The following is a 26,661-nucleotide window of genomic DNA, read 5'->3' on the forward strand; positions in this document are numbered from 1 at the left end:
ACAAACATTTTACCTCCATCTCTTTAACAGCCACACCACTCACATCAAGAACAAGTCGAACACACATGCAAAATAAGAAAAAGATCTAATGACCTCCTAGTGATGTTAGGCTGTCTCCACCTGGTACATTATTCCTGCAGATGAATATGTTCGAGAGATCAGAGCATCCTAGAAGCATTTTATTGCCACCATATTTGGTTCATCTTTATACTTATCAATAATAATGAGGCCAGTATTGCTGATTTGTCATTGCATAGGTGTGGGGAAACGTGGAATATAACAAACACTGGAGGAAAGCAAGTGAACATTAAGTGTTCGTTTAGGCCAGAAAGGGACTCACATGTCTCTCTGCGGAGAGAAGCTGCAACTCAATGCACATTGAAGGTGTTAGCTATGCCCCAAGGTGTATGATTTTTACCAATCATATTTTGTAAAAAGAAGTTAAGAGTATTGGACAGTATACACTTTATTGATAATTCAGAGCAAAAAGTGGTGTCAGACAAAAAATAAAAAACTCAGAAGTATAAGCTTCCAGAAATACAACTTCTGTACGAGCGGGGCAGTGCTGAATGAATATTTTATCAGTTTGATTCCTATGCTTCAGTTTCCAGGCGTTCCCCTTAAGTCCAAAGAGCAGGGCGGGTCACTTTTCTTCTTATGTTGTGCTACAGGGCTATTAGAAGTGAAACCATACCCACCAATAACTCAGATTATAGTCTTGCTTTGAAAGTGATTTGGAGTAGGGTGTTGTTTGTGACATTACCTAGGTAATGTCCCAGAAAAGTCGGAGATCGATTACACAGAATGCATGTGAACAGATCTCAGCACAATTACACAGTGATCTAGGAAAATAAATGGAAGTGGCGGAAACAGAAACTTTGGAACCTGAAAACCTCGGTTCTGATCCCAAAGTTGGCGCTTAAAGAGTCAAACCACTTCCAAATGCTTCCCTCTCTTTGCATTAATGTAGAGTGGTGATACACAAAATATGGCTGGGGGGGGGGGCGCTAATGGGGTGGGAGCACTGGACCTCCTGACATTTACATGTGGCCTCCTCACCTTTATATACGCCCTCCTGAAATTTACATGTGGGCCTCTGGTCAAAACTGTCTCACATCAGTACATCAGATTATATCAGTGCATTGAGAAGTATTTTTTAAAATGTTGTAGTTTAGAAACATTAATTTCGAAACTTTCTCCCCCTTCCCCAAACCCAGACTACAATGCCAATAAAGAACTAAGACACAAGTCAGTTGTTATGTGCACCCTCTGGGTGACCTGTGTTCCTATTAGACATGGGCAACATTACAGTTTATTAAATCAAACACAGGAGAAGGTTTTTTACAGCGCACATCCTGAATTCATGTATTTCAAGATCCTGCAATGCAATAATATAGAAAAAGGCAGGAATGTGAAATGAAACAGTTGCCTATAATCACACAATTTGGTCAAGTGTGGAAGTCAGGATTGATTTCCCATTTTCTGGTTTCACGGTGTGCCATACAGCCACTAGCGGTACATACTTCACTTCCCCTACACCCCAGTACCCCATCTCCCACAAACAGCCACCCTGCTGGCATCAATGTGGCCCTTGGTCACATCACAGATCAAACATTTTAGGAAAATGTTTGCTAGTACCCATGATGTATAGCATATACGTTTAATTAATGGCAGGAATATGTAAAAATCATGTTTACTGTGTTACATCTGGTACTGCCCCAGTTATATGTCCCCACAATTTCATCAAGTCTTGTTTTTTTGCAATTCTATCTCTTACAGATCCCAAGAAGACCACGCTATTATTCTATGTAGAATACCTCATCTCTAGAATGCTCCAGAAATAATAAAAATGGTTTGTTTTAAAGGCTCTACTATTTGCGTTGTTCAGTGTAAGTAAACAGAAACAAAATACATTTAAGAGCTACTGGTGAGCCTCAAATGAACACCACAAGCTCCAACAAACGAGTCCACAGCTGGGTGCGATGACTGAACTCATGAGCTCTCTCCCCTAAGGCACACAAGTGAGATTTTCACAATGCCCCCAAATTTAATGGCCATGAGCAGATCATCCATGAAAGCCTAACCTTGTGATCAATTCTAATCTGAGAAATTCTTACTGGCATTGCAGTAGAAACACTATATCCAAAATAGAGGATTTCAAATGATGTTAAGCACTTCTTTTCAGGGCCACTAGGCATGTAACAAACTCAAACATGACTACTACCTCAGATGTACTGGGTGAAAAAAGGCACAAAGAGATGTCACACACAGCCTCCTAGGTCGGATGTTCTCAACAAAAGAGTATGCTACTACTAATTAGGCCTTATATATAAAATCAGATTGAACAGTTTTTCTCCCGGCGGCTAGTGTACTTATATTAATTTTAAAAAGGTATAGAGTACGGTATCAACATGTCAGTGGCTGCTTGGCACTGATCTACTGGCAAGCTGAGTTAAAGCAACAACATCAGACAACAAAAGCTATGTAATTTCTTGTCATACTAGTGGTAGCTTGAAATCCAAATTAAGTGGCTTAGATTGTTGTTATCCAGGCCTGATGCTGCTGCAGCATGGCAGCTGTAGATGTCATGTTTCAGATGCATGGTTGGCACGTAAAGGCCTGATTATGCTACCCACTCTGTTATTAGACAAGAAGAGAAATTTCTTAATTTGATCTTAAAAACTATCATTCCGTGACTTCCGGGGTTAGGGCGTGTCCATGTCTACACATTTCCTGTGCAGAGCTCCTCCTTGAGGAAATATAACAGCATTTCGGTGCATACACTGTTTCCTGTCATCCAATGGTAGGCTCCTAAAATGGACATAATTTACAGGGCAATCAACAACAAGCATTTTCAATGCAACGGGTCCCACGTTTGTTCGAGTTAGAGCTATTAGCGTTGTAAAGCAAAAAGAAACGCAGCGCGATCGCGCTATGTAAAATGCAGCGCGATCGTGCTGTGTGGAAAAAAAACAGATAAAGTAGTCCGGACTCCAAGCTGAAGACATCGAGCCTCGTATGTTTTTGGTACTTTACCGGTGCATGACGTATGCATGCCTTTCACAAATGAAAGCAAGCGGATTTTAAAAGGCAAGTCCACGAACCAATGTAAGTGATTGACGTGGCATGGGCGTGGTTTTAAGCCCAAAGGGAGATTACAGAATGGAGCACTTTGTGCTCGCCCATAAAAATGATTCAATCCACGAGCTAGAAGCATGTTATTAAATTAAAGAAGGAATTGTAGTGCTTTAGAGAAAGTCCCACAACGGGGAGAAAACAGTCCTGACTTGCCCTCCCTCGTAAAAGTATTACCGTAATACAGAATAAATCGTATATTTATCTGACAAAATTCGCAAAAATAGAATTAAGGGACCTTCTCTAAAAAGAATTATATCTAATAATTATTATTGATCTTGTTGGCTAGTCTTTTTATACTTCACAGACGATCTTCACTGTATAAGGAGGCAGTACAATTATGTATGTACTTTGTGCAGACAGAATCTAAATCAGGCCAGCTGGCAAGAACATAGAAACGTGTTAGGAAACAAGTATTCCTTCAGTTCAAAAATATTTGAAAATCCCAGAGGGAATGGCTTTCCCTTGTACTTCCTGTTGAGAAAAACAACACCTAAAGGAATTCCACTCCTTTCTCACAATCTTTCTTATTTTGCCATTTTAATTTTTTCACATCGAATGCAACAAGACAAAAGCTTTGTTTGGATAGAATTCAGCTCTTTAAATAAACATGGCAAGGAATCAATAGTTTTCAAGCATGATGTTCCAAGTTTCTCAAAGACACTTCTATTCTAGGCGGACAGGCTGACTGCGACTATGAGCTCTGGTAGCAGAAAAAGGTGTTTGAGCAAGGTTGACAAATGGAATCACAATCCTTATGTACTGTGCCAAGTGTATATTAGATGTTTATGTAAAGAGTGGCAGAAAGAACTTGTGTATATTAGATGTTTATGTAAAGAGTGGCAGAAATGACTTATAGGATAAGGATGGTTTATCTTTGCCAATTACCCACTACTCCGTTATTTGAATTCTGTTTAGTTTTGCATGTTTTTGAGGGCTACTAGGAGAGGATCTTCTATAGGGTTAGCAAGGCAGCAGCCTCATGCCTTATTGTGTATGAGGAGTGCTTCATCTGGCAAAATTATATTGTGCCAGAAGCGCTGATAGCCCTTGCAGCATTCTTGAAAGTTACTGACATTGTCTTTTCAATTAGTTTTTGTTTCTGTCATACTGTTACAGTACGAGACACCCAATAAACATGTTTCTGGGCGTTCATAAACTGACAATGCAAACCACACCTTATAACACCCTCTTCTCACCCCCTGAGTAGGAGTTCCTACTGTAGGTTTCTCCACACTCCCAGTAGATAAAGCCACTGTAATTAATGCATATATGCCTGCCAGGAATCATTTTGTTAATTCCTGGTAGGTGCTAAATGAGGTATTTTCAGCCATAAACCTTATTTTAGTGTCAAGTACGTTCAAGGTATTAAGTTTTCAATATTCACACAAAAAAGGGTGCAGTGCGAGGATCCCTTATAGTCACAGAAATCAGTGTCAGTGTTAAAAGTACTGAAGGTGCGGCACCTGCCAGTGGAGGATGATGCTCCATATAAGTCCCATGGTAAGCTTTTGGTTTCCATCTACAATATCAGTTCCTCCAATGTTCACCAACTCCACCTGAAGCGAGCAAAAGAAGTTACACAAAATGACAAAATTAGTAATTGAGTGGTCGCAGTAGCATCACTGCACTCATAGACAGAAAACAATAGCAAGCTAATACTGATACATGACATTTGGTTACCAAGATTAATTAATAGAGCTAAGGAAATGTGTTCATTTACAAGCACACTTGTAAAAGTACAATCTCGTTGTTGTTCAGGGAAAACAAACTCCCATTTATGACGTGAGTCCTCTAAACATACAGTTTACTGAACAGAAGCGTTGAATATGGCACCTGCTTCCCAATTCTTCAATGCTTTGAAGAAGTCGCCATCGCGGTGGTCCCTTCACAGCATACAGATTCCTGCCAGACAGGTGTGGCATTGTAAGGACTGTGGAAAGTCATCGACCCACATGCACAGCAGAGGGCCTTCTGCCAGGGTCTAAATAATACCCTTACCTACTAACCCACAGTGGTAGTCATGTGACACAAACATCATGGATTCTGCTAACTTAGCAAGATGCTGTTAAATTTGCTTATACATTTTAAATAGGTATTGAAATCCCACAGATGGAGAATCAGATTTTAGCCCCAGTCCACCAACTACAATGTACCATACGAACTCAAAGGGGGAAAGATGGAGGATGCAAGGACAGTCACCTACTGCACAGCATCATCCGGCGAATGCAAGCTGCCACACGAGAGAGCTGGATGTACCTTACTGCAAAGGTCTCTAATGGGAGGTTAGTGTAATTCAGTTTTCTGAATTCTAACATCTGCTCCCCAATGAAAGGGTTTGGGAATGTTTTGTTTCATACATTATAACAAAAAATCATTTTGGGTCTAGCGTTGGTGAGGACCTCCTGATTTGATCAAAATGATAAATACCTTACTTGCATACCGAGGCTTTTTTCCAGCTCTCCTCTTCTATTTGTCTGTTGTGTCGTTTCAAATATTTGTTTTCCCTCACTACAGCATACAGCAGTGATCAAACCATTTCAGTCATTGGCTATCTTCACTGTGAGTGGCTCCTTCACAAGGAGTGGATCCACACACAAGGTTGTTCCCTTCAATGTCAGAAACTTTCATAGCAGTGCGTGCTTTTTGAGACCAAGAATGTTTTGATTTAAGCCTATGCTTATTTTTTATGTTGGTAGATGACGCAGATCTCTCAAAAACGTTTGCAAAAACCTTGTCAAAACAACACAAATATCAGCAAAGCCAAAACGTTGGTGGCCAGTGCCAAGCCTTTTGCCAAAGATTGTGTTTCTTAGGACTTTTATGAGAACCCTTCCCATTATCATTTTCATGACATACTTATCTGTGTTTTCTTTAAGAATCAAATGATTTATGATTCACTTCTAGGCTTCTAAAAATGCATTTTCAGGTATGTGATTATAAACTTGGTGAAGAAAAGGACTAAAAATAAATGTTTTGAAAGTTCACATGTTGGAGGACAGGGCACCTTGATAGGGAGATATGTTAGTGACAGATTAAACCTGTTAAGTGAACTCCAAGAACTCTTTGATACCGGACAAACACACACTGACAAATTATTCTCCTGATGAAAAGTAAACTCACACATGATACATTAAGAAGAATTCTCTTCTGAATAATTGAAATGCATATCACCATTGTCATGAGATATTAAAAAATCTAAAATCATTTTACGTATAAACATTGCACTTGTTCTTTGAGTTAATATGAGTTGGCAAACAATTCAGAGCTTTACTGTTTTGATACTCTCTTCAGCAGAAGTATTTTCTAGGTAGTACCGGAAAACGGATTCCTTTTTTAGAAATCTTATAATTTATAATGGCCTCCTTTTGACATGTTGAAACCATAAGCTGGGGGAAAACACAATGCTTCAACGCACGCCTATCGGCACAAAGTTTCCTTCTCAGTGCCACATCCTGAACATACTTTTAATTACCTTCTCAGTTTGAGATACCATGCAATTCAAAGGAAGAAAGAAACCCTACATGATACTGGTCAAACACAGTAAAACAAACTGTACTTGCTCTGAAGTGGGTGAAGCATACTTCAGTAAATGCAGTTGGCTCAGATTTACTGGACTGATTCTATATACAGCAATCTATGAGAAATGACTGTCATTTTAATCAGAAATGCATTAAAAATGATGAGCAAATGTAATGAAAACAAAAGATGCTCCATACAGAAGAAACATTATTTTGCTGTGAGTTGCTGGAAATGAGCGACATTAACCATTTTGAGATTACATCTAGTTGATCTGTCTGTCTACGAGATTCATCTGTAGTGTAGGAATAAATGGAAGGATACATTCAGAAGATCTTAACTCAAACCTGATGCATTTTTTTTCTAGTTTTGATGGGAAATATCTTGATGCACCTTTTACCCCAAAAATATATGTCACGGAACACAAAACGAAAGATTTGTGCAGACTGCAAGGCAATACAGCTATATTTCATACTCATTTGCCTGAAAGTAATTAAAAGTCATGTATTCTTTGTCAACAAACCACGTTTGGTCCTTCTGAGCTTACTTTGATTTCTAAATTTACAACTGATAGGCACAACCTCAAAGGAGATAATACACTGCTCAAATGTATTTGTAATAATATTTCCATTTGTTATTGAAATGAGCCTGCTCACCCCCTGTGATGGTTCAGACTGACCCCCCCGGACAGAGAACTGTGGGCTTGGCCCTCCCGAGGGTCCTTTATGATCTGGTACTTGTTGCTTTCTTCGTTTTGTTGTTAATTGTTCTATGACATGTACACTTACTGGTTGTCCACACCTGTAACGTGTTCCACATCGGATGTCTCCAATTCAATATCGTACCATCCCTGCTGTGCTGACTGCTATGTGTAAGCATTGTAGAATTGGCTCTGAAACCATGTCTTGTTTTACTTCATGATAAAACGTCAATAAGCAAATTCCTAGTTAAAAAAAAAAAACTTTCTCCTGAATTCACATGTCGTGCCCCAATCAGGAAAAACATTAATCCAATGGTAGATGTGACGAGGCTCTGTGTGTTGCATTTCAGGGTATGGCCTACAGATCCCTGCTGAAACCGTTTGCTTCACAATGTTAATTCGCAGCAGTGATGGCTCGGTGGACTAGTGCATCTACTGAATTCAAATAAGGTTCACAGTCTTAAACTGTGGCTGGTCACTCAGCTCAATGTCCTCAATTTAAGATTCAAACTGTGGATCCCTGATGAAACCAAACGTCTCAGCGTGTAGCTATGCAGCACCGGTGTCCAAGTCGTCTAATACAGCCACTGACTTGAATTAAGGCTTACAGATTTAGCTTAATAGTTCTCGATTTACCTACATCAGACAGATGGGACGATGAGTTACAAACAACTTAAACTTACCTATTCCTCAGGTTATTTAAGTTGTACTGCATAAATGATGCAAATTGTTCTCCATGTACAGAGCTCGGAAGCTCTTCATATTTTATGTGAGTAACAATTGGCATTACCAAATCAAGCAAGCACTTTCTTTCAGATCCATCCAGTCACTTTCTAAATTCTCTAGTCAAAAGCGATCAATAGAACTGACCTCTCCACTTTCAAACGTGTTAAAACACTGCATCTACACAAAGTAACTACTCTTTAATATTAATACAAAATACAGAAGTGCACACTCAGTTCATAACTCACACCCAATATAATCTGGCATGTTTAAGGCAAACAAGGACCATTACTAAGAGATGCCCTCAGGTTTCTACCTCCAGCCAAACAGGTTGTGAAACGAACAAGGGTAACTGAGATAGTGAGATTTCAGGGGAAGTAATTTAATAAGTGTCCCTTCACCTATACCACAGATCTTCCAGAAACAGAGATCAAGCATGCTTACGGGATGCTGAATTCATCGAATGATAGACCAATGAAGCCCCACCAGTGTCTGGTAGCATTTAAGTGAATAGGCAGAGTTTAATTGGACTGAATTAGCAGTTAACTGACAACGTTTAATTTAAGGGAACCAGTAGCGCTTAAGAGGAATGAAACAGCAAATCTACCCTTGTGGAACTTGACGGCTGAAGGGTGCATCGTGGGGAGAGTCACCATGAAGTTCGAAGTGGTAACAGCGTGGAAGTCATTATGGACATACGACTGTTGAACCACATGAGACAGGTGAGCCACTGCATCATTTGAGCTAAAGAATTTCCAGACCTAGGAAGGGTGGGGAGTGCGTAATCTAATAAATTAGGGGAGCGTGTGTCTCTTTACCGTTGAAGTCCAAGGATTCTATACGACAATTGAATTGACCACGAGGCTGCTGTTTAGCTGCTCCTTTCACCAGGGAGCAAGGGCTGTGAGAGACGTTCGCAGGACCTCCGAGGCTGATATGCATTATTACAGAGCCTTCTAGAGAATGTAATTCCTAATGTGGCAGCTTGAAAACTAGAACACGGACTGCATCACATTATTGTGAGGCTGGCGTGCATGGTTTTCTTGGGTCACGCTCCGCTACGTTTAGGAACATGGACGCAAAGTGCCCATGAATGAAAGGCTAGAACGCAGACTAACTGACAGCCTGTTAGCAAGTTCATTATTACAACGCAGTGCATCAAGGCCAACCACTACATTGTGGGTACACCAGGAACTGTGTTCATGTCCTTTATGAACTGGGCGAGTTGACTCCAGGTACGTGGCACATCGGATGCTCCAACAGCATTGTGAAGGCACCAGGAAGTGCACGTATGTTTTGATATTTGAACTAAACATCTGAATGGGAAAATCAACAATGCATCTAAAGAACTGTGCATTGTCCAATAATCGAAGAGTTGAGGTAACTTCGGTTGAGTGGTCGCTCACCGGGGACTTTTGTGTTATCAGAGGAGGTTGTCAATGGTGTACTGCATTTGCTGCCCGAGTAGATTTTCATTGCTACAATGAATTTGCTGCCCTGAGTAGTTGGTCACCTCAGTATATTTTCAATGCTATTCTGTATTTGCTGCGTATGTATTATTGCCGTGCTGAACATTAGAAATGCTTTACAAGGTTTTACGCTAGAGTCTTGTGTACAGTTGTGACTTAAGGGTCTTGGTGGAGAGTGTAGTGTCATAATGAGTATACACCCTGGTACAGTCTTTATGCAGAACTCGGATGGAGCAGTACAGTGAGACAGTTAGGGATATTTTATATGTTCAGAGACATTCAACTCTGACCTTGTTTAGACAAAGATCTTTCTGTGATATCTTTCATCTTATAGATATATGGCTTTCCTGATTTCACAAGGTTCAAGCATTGGCAAAATAAATATATTGTGCCATTGGTACCTATAGGCTTTACCAATACCTCTAGCCATGCTAAACAGGGGAAAAAAAGCCTTTTGTATAGTTTTTTATGCACGGGTACCATGCATGCACATGCCTATAAAATGACGCAGCTGTTTTTTTTTTTATTTGTGGGTCCAGCTTAGATCAGCAAATAAAAAGAAAAAATGTGGAAAAGTCAATCATTCTTGCTTGTTACTCTGCATTCTCATTTTCTCCTCTGCTACCATATGTGTAGCAGGTGAACTGAGCCTAGGCAATGTAACTTTAGTGTCGGACGAGCTGAAGCTCTTATTTAACCCCTTCCAGTCTGTGTCCCTGGAGCTATGATTATAGACTTTTCTACTTACACTGGAAAATGGCCTCAATGCAAGCCAAAGTTGTCATCACAAGGAAGCATTGAAAACATGCGGTGGAGACCTAAAACAGCTGAGAGACAGCCATGAAGCACAATGTTGCCAGGCTGCACAACTAACAACAGAATGAAAGAAGGAGAACAATGAATATATACGAAAACTACAGGAAAATGTCGCTAGGAACAGAAACTCTGCCATCCTTCATTCAGTTAAGTGGTTATTGAGATTCCCCTCTTCCTTCCAACCGTTGGGTCTGCAGGTTCTGCATATAAACCAAAAATGTCAGTTCTGTTAGGAACTTTATATGAACTCTGGATGTTGAGTAAAAGCTTAGGAGCAAAGCTTCTTGGCAAAGAATGAGAGCAGCTTCACTTGTGCAGCATAGTGAGCAAGGTGATTATGCGTTCTCTTGACTTCAATTGTGCAGACTAGGGCTTGGTTTAGAGGTTGGTGGTATTGAAAAATCCTCTTCATTTTGGATTAAGTTCTAAGATCATCGGTGGAATTCCGTTCATCTTGAAGCTCGCGTTCAATGACTTTATCAAGGGCCTTTGTTCGTTTCTAAGAAATGTTGAGCACAGAGGAACCTTTCATTCTTGTGATTAAAACAAGTAGCTTGTGATTACATGGAATTTGTACACTTATAAGCCAGTGGTTTGCCACAGCTACGTGTGGATATTCAAAGGCCAGCTTTTACAAATGCCGGCAGGGCGCCCTTATCACAACTCACTGACTCATACCTCTATGCTTTCTGCCAGCAATATTCCCAGGACATACACCCAGTTATTGTTTTTGTCAATCTCCTGAAAAGTTACAAGACCAAACTGCACATCAGCCTTAATCTAGGGGGTTGTGACTCATTGTTATCAATGCGATCCATTTAAATGCAGATTTTTCACCTTTTATATGTTTGATTTATAGAACGTTGGGGGTCACCCAGTGGCACCAGTTTCCCTACTCTCTGACTTTTTCCAACATTTGTCGAACAATGGTTAACATGGAGGGGCTCCCCTACTGCCCACTGCTTTCCACCAGCTTTTAGTGTTGCTGTCTGTGCCTCAAACCATTTCTGCCCAACTACTGCCTAGTCATTTCTCATATCAGAAACCTCAGGTCCTTCTATTGTGACTGTTGGGTTTCTATGCACCTTTTCCGTATACCCATCACCGATTTGTCTGCACCAAACACACATTATAAAAATGTCCTCTTTGCTTTATTTGATTGGGAAAGTGATGCAACTTTTACCACTTGACACCCAATACTTAACACCACGTTAAAGAGCACTTTTTTGTGGCCATCAGTGGAATCAGCATAGTGAGGCATGTGCGCTTAGCCCACTTAATCAAAAAAGTCTGTGATCAATTGGCAAACTAACAAATGCCCTAGAAGCACATTTTTTAATATTCTTTTTATCTCGTTTACTTCGCAGAGCCTTTTCTGAAGTCCAAAGGATGATCTTGCTTTTTTTGCATCATATGGTCATGGAGCAAAGGGAAACAAACATTAGCAAATCCAACAGATCTGGGTTTAATGTGGTAATGCATGTAGTGTTAGCACATAAGGGGACCCACAGGAGGGAGCTTACAAGAGTGGACCAAGAGACTACCGCTGTAAAGTAGTTGTTCATGCAGTTCAATGCAAGTTCTCCAGTAGAGGCAGAAAGAAGTAACCAAACAACGAACCGTTTTAATTCACATACAAATACTCCACTGGTTTGAGCTGGGGCATGCTTGGCAGTGGCTGGTTGAAGGATGCCAATGGTTGAATGAGGTAGACTCAAGGTTCACTCCTTGTACATTGCTAGCAATAAGTTCATCTGACAGCTGCACTGAAAAACAGAGACCTAAAAAAACTAAGGCGTTTGCTTTCTTGCTTGATATGAAAATATGAATGCTCTTTGTGGATACACATGCAATTTATCTAAAGAACCAAGGTATATTTGAGAAAATCTGTGCAAGGCATAAGACCCGTTTACAGCATATTTCTCATCCAGCAGGCTTAAGGCTATTTTTCCAACTAAACAGCCTGTTTTCCATGTCCCAGCAGTTTAATTTCACTGGTAACTCCTACTTCAAGAGAGCATTTAGACATTTTAATCCCATTGCTCGTGTAGCGTCTTTCCAGGAATAAACCAGTGTGTTAGGCCTCGGAATGGTCTCTTTGTAAGTGGGTATTTTCTTGAGGATAAAGTCTTGACCTATACATACTCAAACAGCCTACATACAATCAACCTGGATATTCACCTTTATCTGAGAGCATGTTAAAGAAATCACATCATCAAAGAGAAACTGGTGGGCGAGTACCTGCAGTGTCGGCAGTAACTGTATACATTAAGGGAATTATGTGATTTATCACTTATTTAGAAGGACACTTTCTGAGCAAACATATCGTGTGGGTTTCCCCCCCTAAAGTGAGCTAAGTCAACGCCATCAAGTTTTATAAGCAGTTTCTGGTTTTGGAGAAAAATCTTTAAAATGATTGTTGCTGGTTTAGTGCTGTTTGAAGTTTCCATTTTCCGTTGGTAGGCAGCATGGATTCGGTAAAGAATTTGCTGCACCAAATGACCAAGACCAGTCGAGCTTCTGCATCCTGTACTGCTTTGAATGAGCAAGAACAAAAAGTCAAATCATGGCACCTTGCACCACCACCTGGTGTAGGAGTTCCTGGTCACTTAATATGACCCCTAAATTATGAACTGGCGATTTCCTTCATAAGCACAGAGGATGGAACTCAGTAACTGATCATTTTAACTTGATCTGGGGAAGCAACCGAGCATCAATGTCGGCAAAAGTAAAATACCCTGGATTTCTCACATACAACCATTTACATACTCTCCATAAAAAATGTGCACTTACATTGTTGTGATGTAAAACCTGAAGAACCCTGTTGACATTATTTAGGGCGTGAACCCTCGTCGAACCACGTTCTCTGGGCTACAATAAAACAGATGTAGAAGAAAGCTTTACAAAAAAAAACAATTTCCATTCAATTAAACCTCATAATACAGAATCAGTTAGCAAAAGAATGCGTTGGCTGCAACAGTCTGGGGGAACTTGAAAGACGATAACGTGGGCTGCAAAGGATGATTAATCTCTGAAGAGACAAGGAAGCAGGTTCAAGAAAAGAATAATTTTTTCTTCTCTGTACAATAATAAGTAATGTACTTACACTTCACAAAGAATTATACAGCGCGAAATTTCAAAACAGAAAAACCCCAACCTTTCCATTATCAAAAAAGGTTCATAAAATGTCCCTCCAAACATCGATTCATCTTTTTTGGAGGGGAAAATAAAACTTTACAATTTTAATGCATCGTATCCAAGTCTGATTCTTCAGCATAACAATTGTGTCTTAATGATTCTGTTACATTTGACTAAGGTTTCCACATCCATAAATGTCTACCTAGACTCCCCGCTGTTTGGAACCCTAGTCTGCTTCCTGGGTATGAATAACCCAGTCATCCTAAAATGGTATATTCCTAAAACCGCCGCAGGGTGTAGTTTTCATTGGTACTGCACGTGCAGTGGCACCGGGGCCCGGAGGTCTGCAAGGCCACTGAACCCTGATTATTAATAGATTTTGAAATTCAAATAGCAGCGGGGGGAAATGTCCTTCCTTTCACAAGGGCCCATGAAACACTGGCTATGCTACTGAGAGGCAGCAAGCGCTATATAAACATTACATTAATATACAATATACTACAGCATGTTATGCCACCCTAAGGCTGTATCAAGATGCGGACAGGGCAGAAAATGGAGGGTTGAGGAAAGGAGGGAACAAGAGAAAGGAATGAGGAAAGAATATCATTCTCTAAGGTGTTTGGGTATGTTCAGGGTCGGACTGACAGAAAATTGACCCATGCACCAAAATAAAAGTGTCCGTCAGTGTACATAATACGTAAAAATGTTGCCCATGTTTGCAAAGTGGGCAGAGTTTTGTACTTGTAAAGGCACGTTGTACAGGCGTTTTACAAGGTATGTAAGTGCGTGGATTTGAGATTGTTGCAGACAATGTTTGTTTAATATCAGGACACAGTAAATCCAGGTCCAGCAGACCATAAATCAGTCCCACAAACAGCCACACACTGACTTGCCAGACCAACCCATCGGGCACTATAGGCCAGTCTGACTCTGTATATGGTAATCAGACTTTAGGCATCCTGCTGGCTGGCAAGAGGGAGAGGGATGAAAAACACCCATACCTTCATGGGTGCTTAAGAAAAACGAAAAAAAATACCTCTCGAAGTAAGAAGAGGAAGGATACTGGTCAGCCAATCAAAAGCATGATAAAGAGGCTATGCCGAAGGGGAGAGAGACAAACAAAAATAGAAAGAAATAGGAGTGACAATAAATCCAACCAATAAAAGCAATGGGGGGGCTCAACACCAGTATGTTTTTGGAATGGTGCACAAGCTAAAGCGGTCTGAGAGGCAAAGTCTAAAAATAAACAGAGAATAAATCATCTGATTCTCTTAGAGTACAACATTTATTTAACAAGTATTTCATGACATTACATAACATCAGAGCACAGAATGCAGAAAAACAAACCCGTGATTGGAGTTGACAATGACTGCTTTGTTGTGTGAGAGGCGGCTTTATTAACACGTTTCTTACCAAGGAGCTTCCAGTGAGCCCTTCCAACAGGTCCAGCAGCCGACGCCCATCCTTCAGCTCTGTGAACATGTCGTTTACTGGGGGCTTTCCACTCTAAAGACAAGGGACCACAACATATTAATAGTTGCACTGCATGAGGACCATTTACGTTTCTGCTTTCTCAGGGACTCCACAATTCATGAATCATTTACAAAGTGCTTAGTAACATATCAGCGCACGCTCCAACTACAACTCTTAAAACTGGGCTTCTTCATGCACTTTGCTTTCAGAAAATGCTCTGCCCTTGCTCATCCATGGTAATTTAAAAAATCACTTCTATTTTTTTTTTAACAAGTACTTTTGTAACATAGTAAAGCAAGATTGTTAAAGATAATCGCCAATCAAATACAGATAAAATACTGGCTACAAAATAATATCAATGTCATGTATTAAATCTAGAGATGCAAGTACAGAAAGAACAAGTTACTTACCTTCGGTAATACCTTGTCTGGTAGAGACAATATCTAGCTGCAGATTCCTTACCTTAGAATTTCCCCGATGAGTCAGTCAAGATCTGAGATTTTTCTTGAGCAGTACACCTGGGGCGCCATTAGGTGGCATTGATAAGCTCCGCGTTCATTGTTGGCTTTGTCCGTGCCAGATATGATGTTGTGGGTCATATATAGGTGCCACCCCAGCACGCTGACGTCAGGTTCTTTTCACGACCTTCCACGCCAGAAGTGCAGAGCCATGTGGAACTCTGACCACTGGTGCGTCGAAATTAGGGCCCTGAAAGGGAAATCCCTAAAAATCAGTTTGCAGAGCGGGGAGGATGGGTGGGTTGGTAAGGAATCTGTAACTAGATATTGCCTCTACCAGATAAGGCGTTACTAAAGGTAAGTAACTTGTACGCCTAATAGAGACATCTAGTTCCAGATTCCTTACCTCAGAATAGATACCCAAGCAATACCATTCCCAGCGGTGGGTTTGTGAACTAAGATCACACCAGAAATTCCTGCAGGACTGAACAGGCAAAGTGCCCGTTCCTATGGATCTGACTGTCCGGGCAGTAGCGTTTGGTAAGCGCGTACAGAGATGCCCACGTTGCCGCCTGACAGCTATCCAGGACAGGAACTCTGCATGCTAATGCAATGGTTGCAGCTTTCTCTCTCATGGAAGGAGCACGGAAGCCCTCAGGGGGTTGCTTCTTAGCCAGTGGGTAGCACATTATGATGTAGAGTAAGACTCATCTGGAGATGGTTCTCTTCTGCACTGCCTGACCTTTCTTCAAACCCACATAACTAACAAAGAGTTGATCATCCACCTGGAACTCTTTGGTACGATCACAGTAGGATGCCAATGCTGTTTGGGTCCAGGCAGGTGAGTCTCTTCTCTTCCTTAGAAGGATGTAAGGGTGTGTAAAAAGTAGTCAAGGTGATGGATTGGCCTACATGGAAGGGCATAACCACTTTAGGAAGAAAGAAGGCCCATGGTGCTAAGCACCACTTTGTCAGGATAGATGGAAAAGTAGGGAGACAGACAACCTGCAGCTCACTCACCCTGGAGGGCAGATGTAATAGCCACAAGGAAGGCAATTTTCAAATTGTGGAGAGGATCAAAAGGAGCACACATCATGAATGCCAGAATAAAATTCAAGTCCCATTGTGGCATAATGAATGGGGAGGGAGAAAACATAAGAGTGATGCCTTCAAGGAATCCATTTACAATAGGAGATAAAAAGAAGGAAGGCTGACCAGGCAGCCTTAAGAAAGCAGATTACAGCCAAATAACCTTCGAGCATGCTCAAAGCGGAGCCCTGCTGGGACAACGAAGGTGTACACAAAAGAACCTCAGAGAGAGGGGCAGAGAGGTGGACACCAGACTTGTCTGTGCACCATGCCACAAATTTCTTCCGTCAACCGAGATATACCGTTTTGGTCGAGGGACACCTGGCTGCCAAGATAACGTTACAGAATTCAGATGGAAGGTCAAAAGCTGTCAACTGCCGCTGCTCACTCTCCAGGCAAGAAGGCGAAGATTGGACTGGTTTGGGTGGAGAACCCTCCCCTGCTGCTGCGACAGAAGATCCTCCAAAAGGGGCAGTCTGACTGGAGGATCGATGGCTGTGGTCAGTAGCTTGGGATACCAGACTCTTCATGCCCAGTCCAGAGTCACAAGGATTACTTGGGCTCGGTCGTTCTTGATCTTATTGAGCACTCAGGGCAGAAGTGGTAATGTGCGGAAATGCTTAGAGGAGGCCTTAGCTCCACTCAAGACGTAAAGAGTTCCCAAGCCAGTATAGCCTTGGAAATTTCAACGTGCAATACTGCCAACATTGCGCGTTCTCTGTGGAGTCAAAGACTTTGATCTTCTCACAGCTTAAAGAGACTTTGCGGCATTTCCGGATGGAGACGCCGTTCGTGCTCTACTAAGCATTGTCAGCTGAGTTTGTCTGTTCTGACAATCAGAGAGCCCTCCAGAAGTTGAACCACCAGGGATATGCCCTTCTGTTCCAGCCACGCCCAGAGGTGCAGAGCCTCTTGACAAAAGACCCACAACCCCACTCTGCCCTGCTTGTTGCAGTACCACATGGCAGTGGTGTTGTCTGGAGTCCGGACTCTGCCAGAGACCAGATGCCTCTGATCTCTGCCTCTCACAGGTGGCCGCCTCATCCCAGGAGTGAAGCATCTGTCGCTACTGTCAGATCTGGTTGGGGAAGGGAGAGGTGTATGCCTTTTCTCCAATTGCAGTTCATTAGCCACCACTGCAGATCTCACACAGTTCCTGCCAATATCTAGATCCTATCGGAAAGAGTCCCCTGATATTGCACCCACTGTAACTTCAGGTCCCACCGCAGAGCCTGCATATGACATCTGGCATGTGTCACCAGCTGGATGCAGGAGGCCTTGAGGCCCAGCAGCCTCAGTCATTCTCTATAAAATCTAGGATATAAGCTGAAACATTGGTGTCATAGCCTCAATATCCTGGACTTGCTGCTTGGGAGGATAAGCCTGAAACTGCACTGTGTCCAGGACAGCTCCAATGAATGGGAGTGTCAGAGAGAGAGAGTCAGGTGTGACTTCGGCATGCTTAAAGTAAACCCCAGCAAATGCAGGAGGTCCGCCATAGTTTAGAGGGAGACAACAGCCTAGGGAGAGCCCGGCTTCAACAGCCAGTCATTGAGATAGGGGAAGGCTGAGACCCCTAATCTACGCAGATGAGCTGCGATCACCGCCATCACCGAGGGGAACTGGTAAGGCCAAAAGGGAGCACAGTGAACTGTAAGTGCTCGTGGGGCATACCATGAACCGCAAGTAATGTCTGACGGCAGGCAGGACGGAACAGTGGAAGTAAGCGTCCTGCAGGCCCAACACTACCATCGAGTCTTCTAGTCCAGGGCAGACAAAACCTGAGCCAGAGTGAGCATTTTGAACTTCTCCTTTTTGAGGAAGAGATCAGGGGACCAAAGGTCTAGGATAGGGCAGAGGCCCATGTCCTTTTTCTGTACTAGAATGTAGCAGGAATAGCAACCATGACCTACTTCTGGCACAGGGATCCTCTATGGCTTCCTTGGTCAAGAGAGCTGTAACCTCCTTGCAGAGAAATGCAGAGTGATCCTCCGTCATCCGATAGTAGGCAGTGGCATGAATGGAGGAGTAGTCTTTAAAGGGAGGGAGTAACCCCTTGGGACTACCCGCAAAAACCACCTGTCTGACGTGATGGACTGCCAGTGGAGCAGGTAATGGTGAATCTTGCCTCTGACTAATCCCTTGTGGGGAATCGTCAGACTAGGAAAGTTTGGAGGCTGCTGTGTGGGGGGGAGGGAGGGTTTCATGGCATGCGGGGCCGCAATGCCAGGCAGGAGGAAGAAAACATCTTCTTCCCCAGTTGGTCCAGCCTCTTGGATTCCCTATCCTGGGATGCCAAAGGGAACGTGCCCTGGGATGTAGAGGCTAGCATAACCAAGTTTCAGGGGAGAGCTGTTGCGCCAGGAACGCTGGGTCAGATGGGGCAAGTCAATGGCGGCAGGCAATAGTCCTGGTCAAAGGTGCACCTGTGCGGGTTTTGGACCAGGTACTCAGCAGGACATCGGTGAGTGTGTCATTGAAGGGCAATAAGGGTTCAGAGGATGAAGCCCCAGGCTGAAGTACCTCTGTCAGGAGGTTAGTCCTGACTTCCTCCGAAGGCAGCTCGAGGCCCAGGACCTCAGCTGTTCTTCAGATCCCCATGGAATAGGACACGCCCTCCTCCGTAGCCATGGTAGGGGGAGAAAGCATGAGAGCGTCAGAGGAGGTACCTAGACCACTGGCATCACCATATGCCAGTCCAAAGGGTCTAGTAGTTGGTGTTCTAGAGGGTCCAGCAACCCTTTCCCATTCCTCACCATACCCCAACCCATAAGACTAAGGGTTAGGATGCGACTTAGGGTGCAAGGCACCTGTCAAAGTTGCATTCTGCATCACACGAAGCTTGTACAGCTTGAGGATGGGGTCGCCGGCGCCCGGGGACACGGGCAGCGTCAGGACCGTCGATGTTGGAACTAGCATTGTGGAAAGTTTAGGTGGCACGATCGATGTCAGTTTGGATCCAGGAATGGATCCATGGGTACCCCCTGTTTTGCTTCACTAATGACCAAGCTGAAACACTCATGCACTGACAAAAATCTCTGGAATGCGCTTCTTAGTCCAAAGAAGACATTTATTATTTCAATACGCAAGGTTCCTAAAAGGAGATTAGCTTGCTGAAAGCACACATTTAAAAATGGTCACAGCAAGGAAATGAAATAATGTACAAATGATTCTCCACTGCAATATACACAGCAAATATATGTGCCTATATTAAAATGCAAAGCAAATAATGAATTAGAAAATATGCATCACCGTGAGAAAAGGGCATCACTGCTTCATCTCCCTCCTATTCAGCATCAGATCACCAGATCCCAGAATCGATCGAGGAGAGAGAGAGATCAATTATCCTCAAGGGAAGGATGGCACACTCCAGCGTCCTGGATGTGCCTGAGATCTGCCAACACTCTCTGTCCCGGTCCATCTGGTCTCGGCCTCTTATACTTTGAACAAACAAGAAAGGAAAAGTCTAGAACTTCCCATTCCCTGCAGAAGTTTATTTATTTAAAAATGCTGATTGCTTTAGGCCTGCTTTGAAAATAACACGTCGGCACGTGGCCACAATCCCAAGATGCCAATTCAAAACAAGTCCGTTCCCTCTCGACTGAGTACATTCTCATCAGCCTACGCCCTTGGTGGGAAAAAACACAAAAAATAAAAACATGTGCACACTGTACAATGTGGAAAACTACTTGCAGCTTTTAACATGGCAGTGTCTAATGCTAAGAAAGTCAATAGGCAAAATGAAGCTGGTGGTCACTAATGTGACAGTTTAGTGCTACGCTAAGTGCAACGTGGAGTCAGTGGTCAAACTTCACATATCATTAAACCCCCTGGAGCCAAAGCTGCCGATACGGAACCCAGAGGGGCCTCTTGTGACCCTGTAGGGCCCAAAGGTGCTCTGGCAGAGTTGGACTGCCCAAAAATGTGGCGCATGAGGAGGGGGGGAGGGAGGAGGTCGCTCGGCTCACGGAAACTCGGGGAGGTGCAAAGCCTACCCAGACGCAGGCTCCAAGGAGAGACGCCATGAACAATGATGCTCCTTTTCCCCTCCTCTTGTCAGGCGACAGATGGGGTGAAGTCAAAGAACGCATGTTGTTCTTCGACTTCTTCTTATGCCTCAACGTACCAGATTGTCCCGAAGCGTTGGAGTGGAAGAATTAAGGGGAGCTTCACAACTGTTCTCGGGACCTATACGGATAATAGTGCTGGGCCATAAGGAGCTTTAGGGACCACTCCCTCAAAGCTTTCAGATTCATGGCCTAGCACTCGGAATATGACTTTGGGCTCTGGTCGCGCTCCAGGCACCATAGGCACACGAGGTGCAAATCTGTTACAGACATCGCCTAGTGGCAGGATCCGCAATTCTTGAACTCGATCTTAGGCAAAGACATAATGACACACCAGGAGTGTTGACACTCAAAAATCTTCGACAAAAAGATCAGTCAAAAAATGACTGAGGGGGTATCTTTTCTTTGTATCAGCACTAGGCAGACACAGAAAGAAAAAGAACTGACGTCAGTGCGCCGGGGTGGTGCCTATTTAGGACCTGCAACGTCATATCCAGCGTGGGCAATGACAGATGAGGAGCCGATCAACGCCACATGAAGGCGCACAGGGTTCTGCTTTGAAAAAATCTCCAGGTCGAGACTGACGTCTGGGGGAACTTCTAAAGTAAGGAATCTGCAACTAGATGTCTCAATCAGAAGGGACACATTTCTACCGCAAAACGCTGCATCATAAAAGACTTGCTAATTCTATAATCAACTGCTTTTACAAATACTGTGCCAGATTTACAAAAATACAGCTGCATCGTATATTGCGCCACAAGAATGTGCAAGTCCATTTTTTTACATGCAGGTCCCAATTAAAAAGTAGCATTTCTGCAGAGAGAAATCTCATTCCAGAAGGACAAGTGTGAAGCCCACTGGATTCCATCAGCCTCCTGGATGAAGGAACACGAAATAGAAATTAACAGCCACAGCCCTGGCCCCTCCACCCACATGTATTAGACAGCATGGATTTCTGCACAGGCCTTGTTGGGATCATGCAAGGAAATGTGCATCATTTTGCTCTAACCTTAAATTAAGGGTAGCACTGGAAGCATACACACCAAAGCTCATGTGTTGCAAGAGCATTGTTAGTGTGCAATAACCTGGAACACAGGCAGGGGACCTACTGGTGCCATGCCTGCATTGCACCTTCCCATAAAGTCTACACTGCAAGGTCAGCATCTGCACAACAGCAGGACATCTACAGATCTGTGCATTTCCTTCTGTGAATTAGGGATGTGTCCAGACCATCATCTGCACACACAGTGGTGGCCATATAAGTGCAGATATAGTGTATCAAAGTGCAAAAGTGTGTTAGGATACACCTAGCTCCATCCATGACCAGCTCCTATTAGCTTTATCTGCTTCACTCACTTCTGAAGCTACAAGAGACTTCGATGTGGAAAAAGAAACAGTCTGTCGGAGACATTCAGGTCCGTCCTTGACTAGCCCCAGACAGACGTGTTAGTTTTCCTTTAAACTCAGTCCTCTTCCCTTTCTCCTTCCATCTACTCAGAGGAGGATGGGGCACCTGTCTAACATCTGTTGGTACAATACTCAAAGAAAAAGTCATGATACTAAGGCCATGGCCACGCATCTTGAACTAAATGTTTAGGGTGAAATCCAGCCATTCTCTTTGTGTCCTTAGTCATGTCAGCCTAACTATACTGCAGGAAATTGGAACAATGCAAACTTAAAATTGGAAGTGTAATCATCTTGGGGCATAAAGAATACTTTTTGATAACTTTCCAGGTGTGCAACAGATGCTACAAATGTAAATCTACCGTCAGTGTCAGTCACTACATCTACATTAAAATATTAAATGGTGAAGGGTCAAATACTTGTGAAAGTTTCCGCCACTGCCAATAATTGCTCATAGCCTCATTCCAGTCTATTGTTTTTTACCCACAACACCACTCCAGAGAGATTAACTTTCTTAAAAAGAATTACTTTCTCAATTCAGATAAACTCCCTTTCATTTCCCTATGAGAATAATAACTGCAACTCCCCCTTCAATCCCTCTTAATTCCAAGCATTGGCAAAGCCAATAAGTTTTCCCTAATGTTTCTTAAGGATGTTGCAATGCAGCCTGGGCTGCTGTGCAACATGGCTTAAAGCAAATAAAACCAAAGCACTGTGGTGCGGCCAGTGCTGACGGCATGATAGTACTTTTTTGGTTTACTTTGAGCCATGTTGCACACTAGCCTGCGCTGCTGTGCAACATCTTAAAAAAAAACATCGATGCTGCAAAACGATATCACAAAGGAGAAAGCTACTGACTTTCTTTGGCAATGCTTGTTTAAACATGCAAATGAATGCCACAGTCAGCTCATGATGTGTGAGATACTTTGCTTGCTAATTCTTGCAATTTCGAGGGTTCTAACTGCATGCAAATTGCTTTTCAGGTGGCCTTTATGCTAGGTCAATCAATTATCAATCAATCAATCAATTAATTAATTTATAAAGCACGCTACTCACCCGTCAGGGTCTCAAGGCGCTGGGAGGGAGCTACTGGTCGAATAGCCATGTCTTGAGGCATTTTCTGAATGTCAGAAGGTCTTGGGTCTGGCGTAGTTGTAGCGGTAGGGAGTTCCAGGTCTTGGCGGCGAGGTGAGAGAAGGAACTTCCTCCGGTGGTGGTGGGGTGAATGCGGGGGACGGAGGCGAGGGCGAGGCTGGCGGAGCGGAGCTGGCAGACCGGTGTGGAAGGTGAGTGTTGTTGAGGTAGGCCGGACCTGTGTTGTGGAGGGCTTTGTGTGCGTGGGTGAGTAGTTTGAAGGTAATCCTCTTCGATACGGGTAGCCAGTGTAGTTCTCTGAGGTGGGCAGAGATGTTGTTGCGGCGTGGGACGTCAAGGATGAGTCGTGCGGAGGCGTTTTGGATACGTTGCAATTTCGTTTGTAGTTTGGCCGTGGTTCCTGCATAGAGTGCGTTGCCGAAGTCCAGTCGGCTGCTGACTAGGGCGTAGGTGACTGTCTTTCAGGTTTAGATGGGAATCCACTTGAAGATCTTGTGGAGCATGCGTAGGGTGTTGTAACAGGAAGAGGAGACTTCATTGACCTGCTGAGTCATGCTGAGTGCTGAGTCAAGGATGATGCCCAGGTTCCGTACTGGGGTCGTGGGGGCGGCTCCGAGGGAGGTAGGCCACCAGGATTCGTTCCAGGCAGAGGGGTTGCTGTCGAGGATGAGGACCTCTGTTTTGTCTGTGTTTAGCTTGAGGCAGCTTGATTCCATCCAGTTGGCGATGGCGTGAAGTCCCTTGTGGAGGTTGTTTCTTGCTGTTGTGGGGTCTTTCGTGAGGTAGATGATCAGCTGGGTGTCGTCTGCATAGGATACTATGTTGATGTGGTGGGATCGTGCGATGTTGGCGAGGGGAGCCATGTAAACGTTAAAAAGTATTGGGCTGAGGGAGGATCCCTGTGGGACGCCACAGATGGTTTTGGAGGATTCGGAGAGGTAGGGCGGAAGGCGGACTCTCTGGGTTCTGCCGGAGAGGAAAGAGGAGATCCAGTTGAGGGCCTTGCCGCAGATCCCGGTGTTGTGGAGGCGTGTTTGAAGGGTGTGGTGACAGACGGAGTCAAAAGCTGCGGAGAGGTCCAGGAGGATGAGCACTGCGATTCGCCTTTGTCGAGCATGGTCCTGATGTCATCTGTGGCAGCAATGAGTGCGGTCTCCGTGCTGTGGTTCTTGCGAAATCCGGATTGGGAGGAATCGAGCGCTTTGCTGTCTTCCAGGTAGCGGGATAGTTGGCTGTTCACGATTTTTTCAATGACCTTCGGTGGGGAGGAGGGAGATGGGCCGGTAGTTTTTGGGGTCATCTGGATCTGCTTTGGGTTTCTTCAACAGGGCATTGACGTCAGCGTGTTTCCATCTCTCCGGGAAGGTGGCTGTCTCGAAGAAGCTGTTGATGATGGCGCAGAGGTGGGGGTGATGATGTTGCTGGCTTTGTTGAAGATCTGGTGCGGGCAGGGGTCCGATGGGGACCCGGAGTGGATGGAGGCCATGGTGTTGATGGTGTCTTCATTGTTGACGTGGGTCCAGGAGCATAGAGGGTTGGTGTTGTTTGATGCGTTGGGTTCGTGGTTGTCTGTGGTTGGCTGATGGGTCCGGGGTATGAAGCTGTTGTGGATGTCTTCGATCTTTCGACGGAAGTGAGTGGCGAGGGAGTTGCAGAGTTCCTGTGATGGTGAGGGTTCGTGGGAGCAGGTCCTGGGGCTGGAGAGTTCTTTGATGATGCCGAAGAGCTCTTTGTTGTTGTGGGCGTTGGTGTCTATGCGGCTTTTGTAGTAGGTTCTTTTGGTAGTGCAGATCAGCTGGTGATGTTTGCGGATGGCAGTCTTGAGGGCAGTGTGGTTGGATTCAGTGGGTGCAAGGCGCCAGGTCTTCTCCATTCTTCGACATTCCCGTTTGGAGGCCTGCAGGTCGGGGGTGAACCAGCTGGCCTTGGGTCTGTGGTGGGTGTCTGAGGGTTGTTTGAGTGGTGCGAGGGTGTTGGCGCAGTCTTCTATCCATTTATGCATGTAGGTGGCAGCTGTGCTGGGGTCCTGGGAGGAGGTGCCTGGGTGAGGGTGGAGATCAGCTGTTCTGTTGAGATTCTGTTCCAGTAGCGGCAGGGGGTTGAGTGGTGAGGTGGTGAGTGACCGGCTTCTGAAAGGAGAAATGGATGCAGCGATGGACGGTCCAGAGGAGTTCGGTGGTGTGGTTGAAGGAGACGTGGTTGCTGGCTGAGAAGATTGGGTCGAGGGCGTGTCCTGCGGTGTGGGTGGGAGACGTGACGTGTTGCTTGAGGCCGAGGTTGGCGAGGCTGGCGATTAGGTTGGTGGTGTTGATATCGTTGTTGTTTTCTAGGTGGAAGTTCAGGTCACCGAGGAGGATGTAGTCCGTTGAGGCGAGGGCTTGGGAGCTGATGGCGTCAGCGATGTCGTCGCAGAACTGCGGTCTGGGGCCTGGGGGTCTGTAGACCAGTGATCCTCTGAGGGTGGTGTTGGTGTTGATGTGGATTATGAAATAGAGGTGCTCGGCGGAGCTGATGGTGTAGTGGGAGTTGGTGGAGACTCTTATGGTGTTTTTGTGGACTATGGCGATTCCTCCTCCTGGTTTGTTGCTGTGGTCTCTTCTGGTGATCTTGTGGCCTTCTGGTATGGCTATGGGTATGTCTGATTCCGAAGCCGAATTCATCCATGTTTTGGTGAGAAATGTGACGTCAGGCAAGGATGTGGTCAGTAGGACCCAGAGTTCGATTGCGTGCTTGTGGACGGAGTGGGTGTTGAGCAAGATGCATCTTAGGTGGTTGTCTGAGGCTCTGAGTTGGAGCTTGGAGGTTAGGTTGCAGGTGAAATTGCAGGCTTTGCAGGAGAAGGGTCCTTTGGTGTCCTTCGGAGTGGACTGGAAGCAAATAGAGGAGCGTCCTGGATTGAGGGCTTGCCTTTGGCGCACAAGCGGCGAGTCTGCGCCGCGGCTGCCATAAGAGGGGAGGTGGGAGGGAGTGGCAGCTGGGAGGAAAGAGGGGATCGGCAAATGGGAGAGCAGGGGGGTGGACCGCAGGGCTCAGCGGCGGGAAAAAAAGGAAATCCGAGGTGGAGGGAGGGGGCGGGGCCGCAGGGACGCAGCGGCGGGGGGGTGTAGCGGAAGCAAAGAACGGGGAAAAAAAATGAAGAATGGCACCTGAGTGGAGGCAGCAGGGGCAGCGGTGTAGGGAGCGACCTGCCTGCCTGAAGCAGGGTCAAGGATAGGTTGGCTTTTCGCTTGCCCAATCAGGAAGAGGGGCAGTGAAATAAACAGAAAGTGGTGAAGCAGATCACACTCATCTGTAAAATATATTATTCATAATAGTGTGATAAAAAGTGTAAACAACATTGACAGAAAGCAAAGAGAGTGGAGCCTCAACTGACATCTATAAATACAAGTTGTCAATGTGTTCCTGGCACTGAATGTGACACCTCTGAAGACAGAGGTCACAGCTGCGACCCTTAAATGATGTCCATGGATGAACAATGACTGTATTAGAAGTTTGTTTTTCTAGAAAAAAAAACTACATCAAAGTAGCGCACACTAGGTGCCTTGAATGTTATAATGAGGTGTGCATTGCCCAGG

General features: G+C 44.4%; 1 protein-coding gene across 4 annotated transcripts in view; it reads right to left on the reverse strand.

The window, feature by feature from the left end:
* Positions 1-26,661, reverse strand: part of UTRN (utrophin) — a 1,374,288-nt gene that overhangs the window by 1,085,429 nt on the left and 262,198 nt on the right. For all 4 annotated transcript variants that reach the window (XM_069235249.1, XM_069235248.1, XM_069235247.1 and 1 more), the window contains exons 4-6: positions 14,914-15,006; positions 13,156-13,233; positions 4,602-4,694 (exon numbers count right to left, since the gene is read on the reverse strand). In XM_069235249.1, coding sequence (XP_069091350.1) covers positions 4,602-4,694; positions 13,156-13,233; positions 14,914-15,006 — 264 coding nt within the window. The remainder of the gene's footprint in view (positions 1-4,601; positions 4,695-13,155; positions 13,234-14,913; positions 15,007-26,661) is intronic.

This window comes from Pleurodeles waltl, chromosome 5 (genome assembly GCF_031143425.1).
Source record: "Pleurodeles waltl isolate 20211129_DDA chromosome 5, aPleWal1.hap1.20221129, whole genome shotgun sequence".
NCBI lineage: Eukaryota > Metazoa > Chordata > Amphibia > Caudata > Salamandridae > Pleurodeles > Pleurodeles waltl.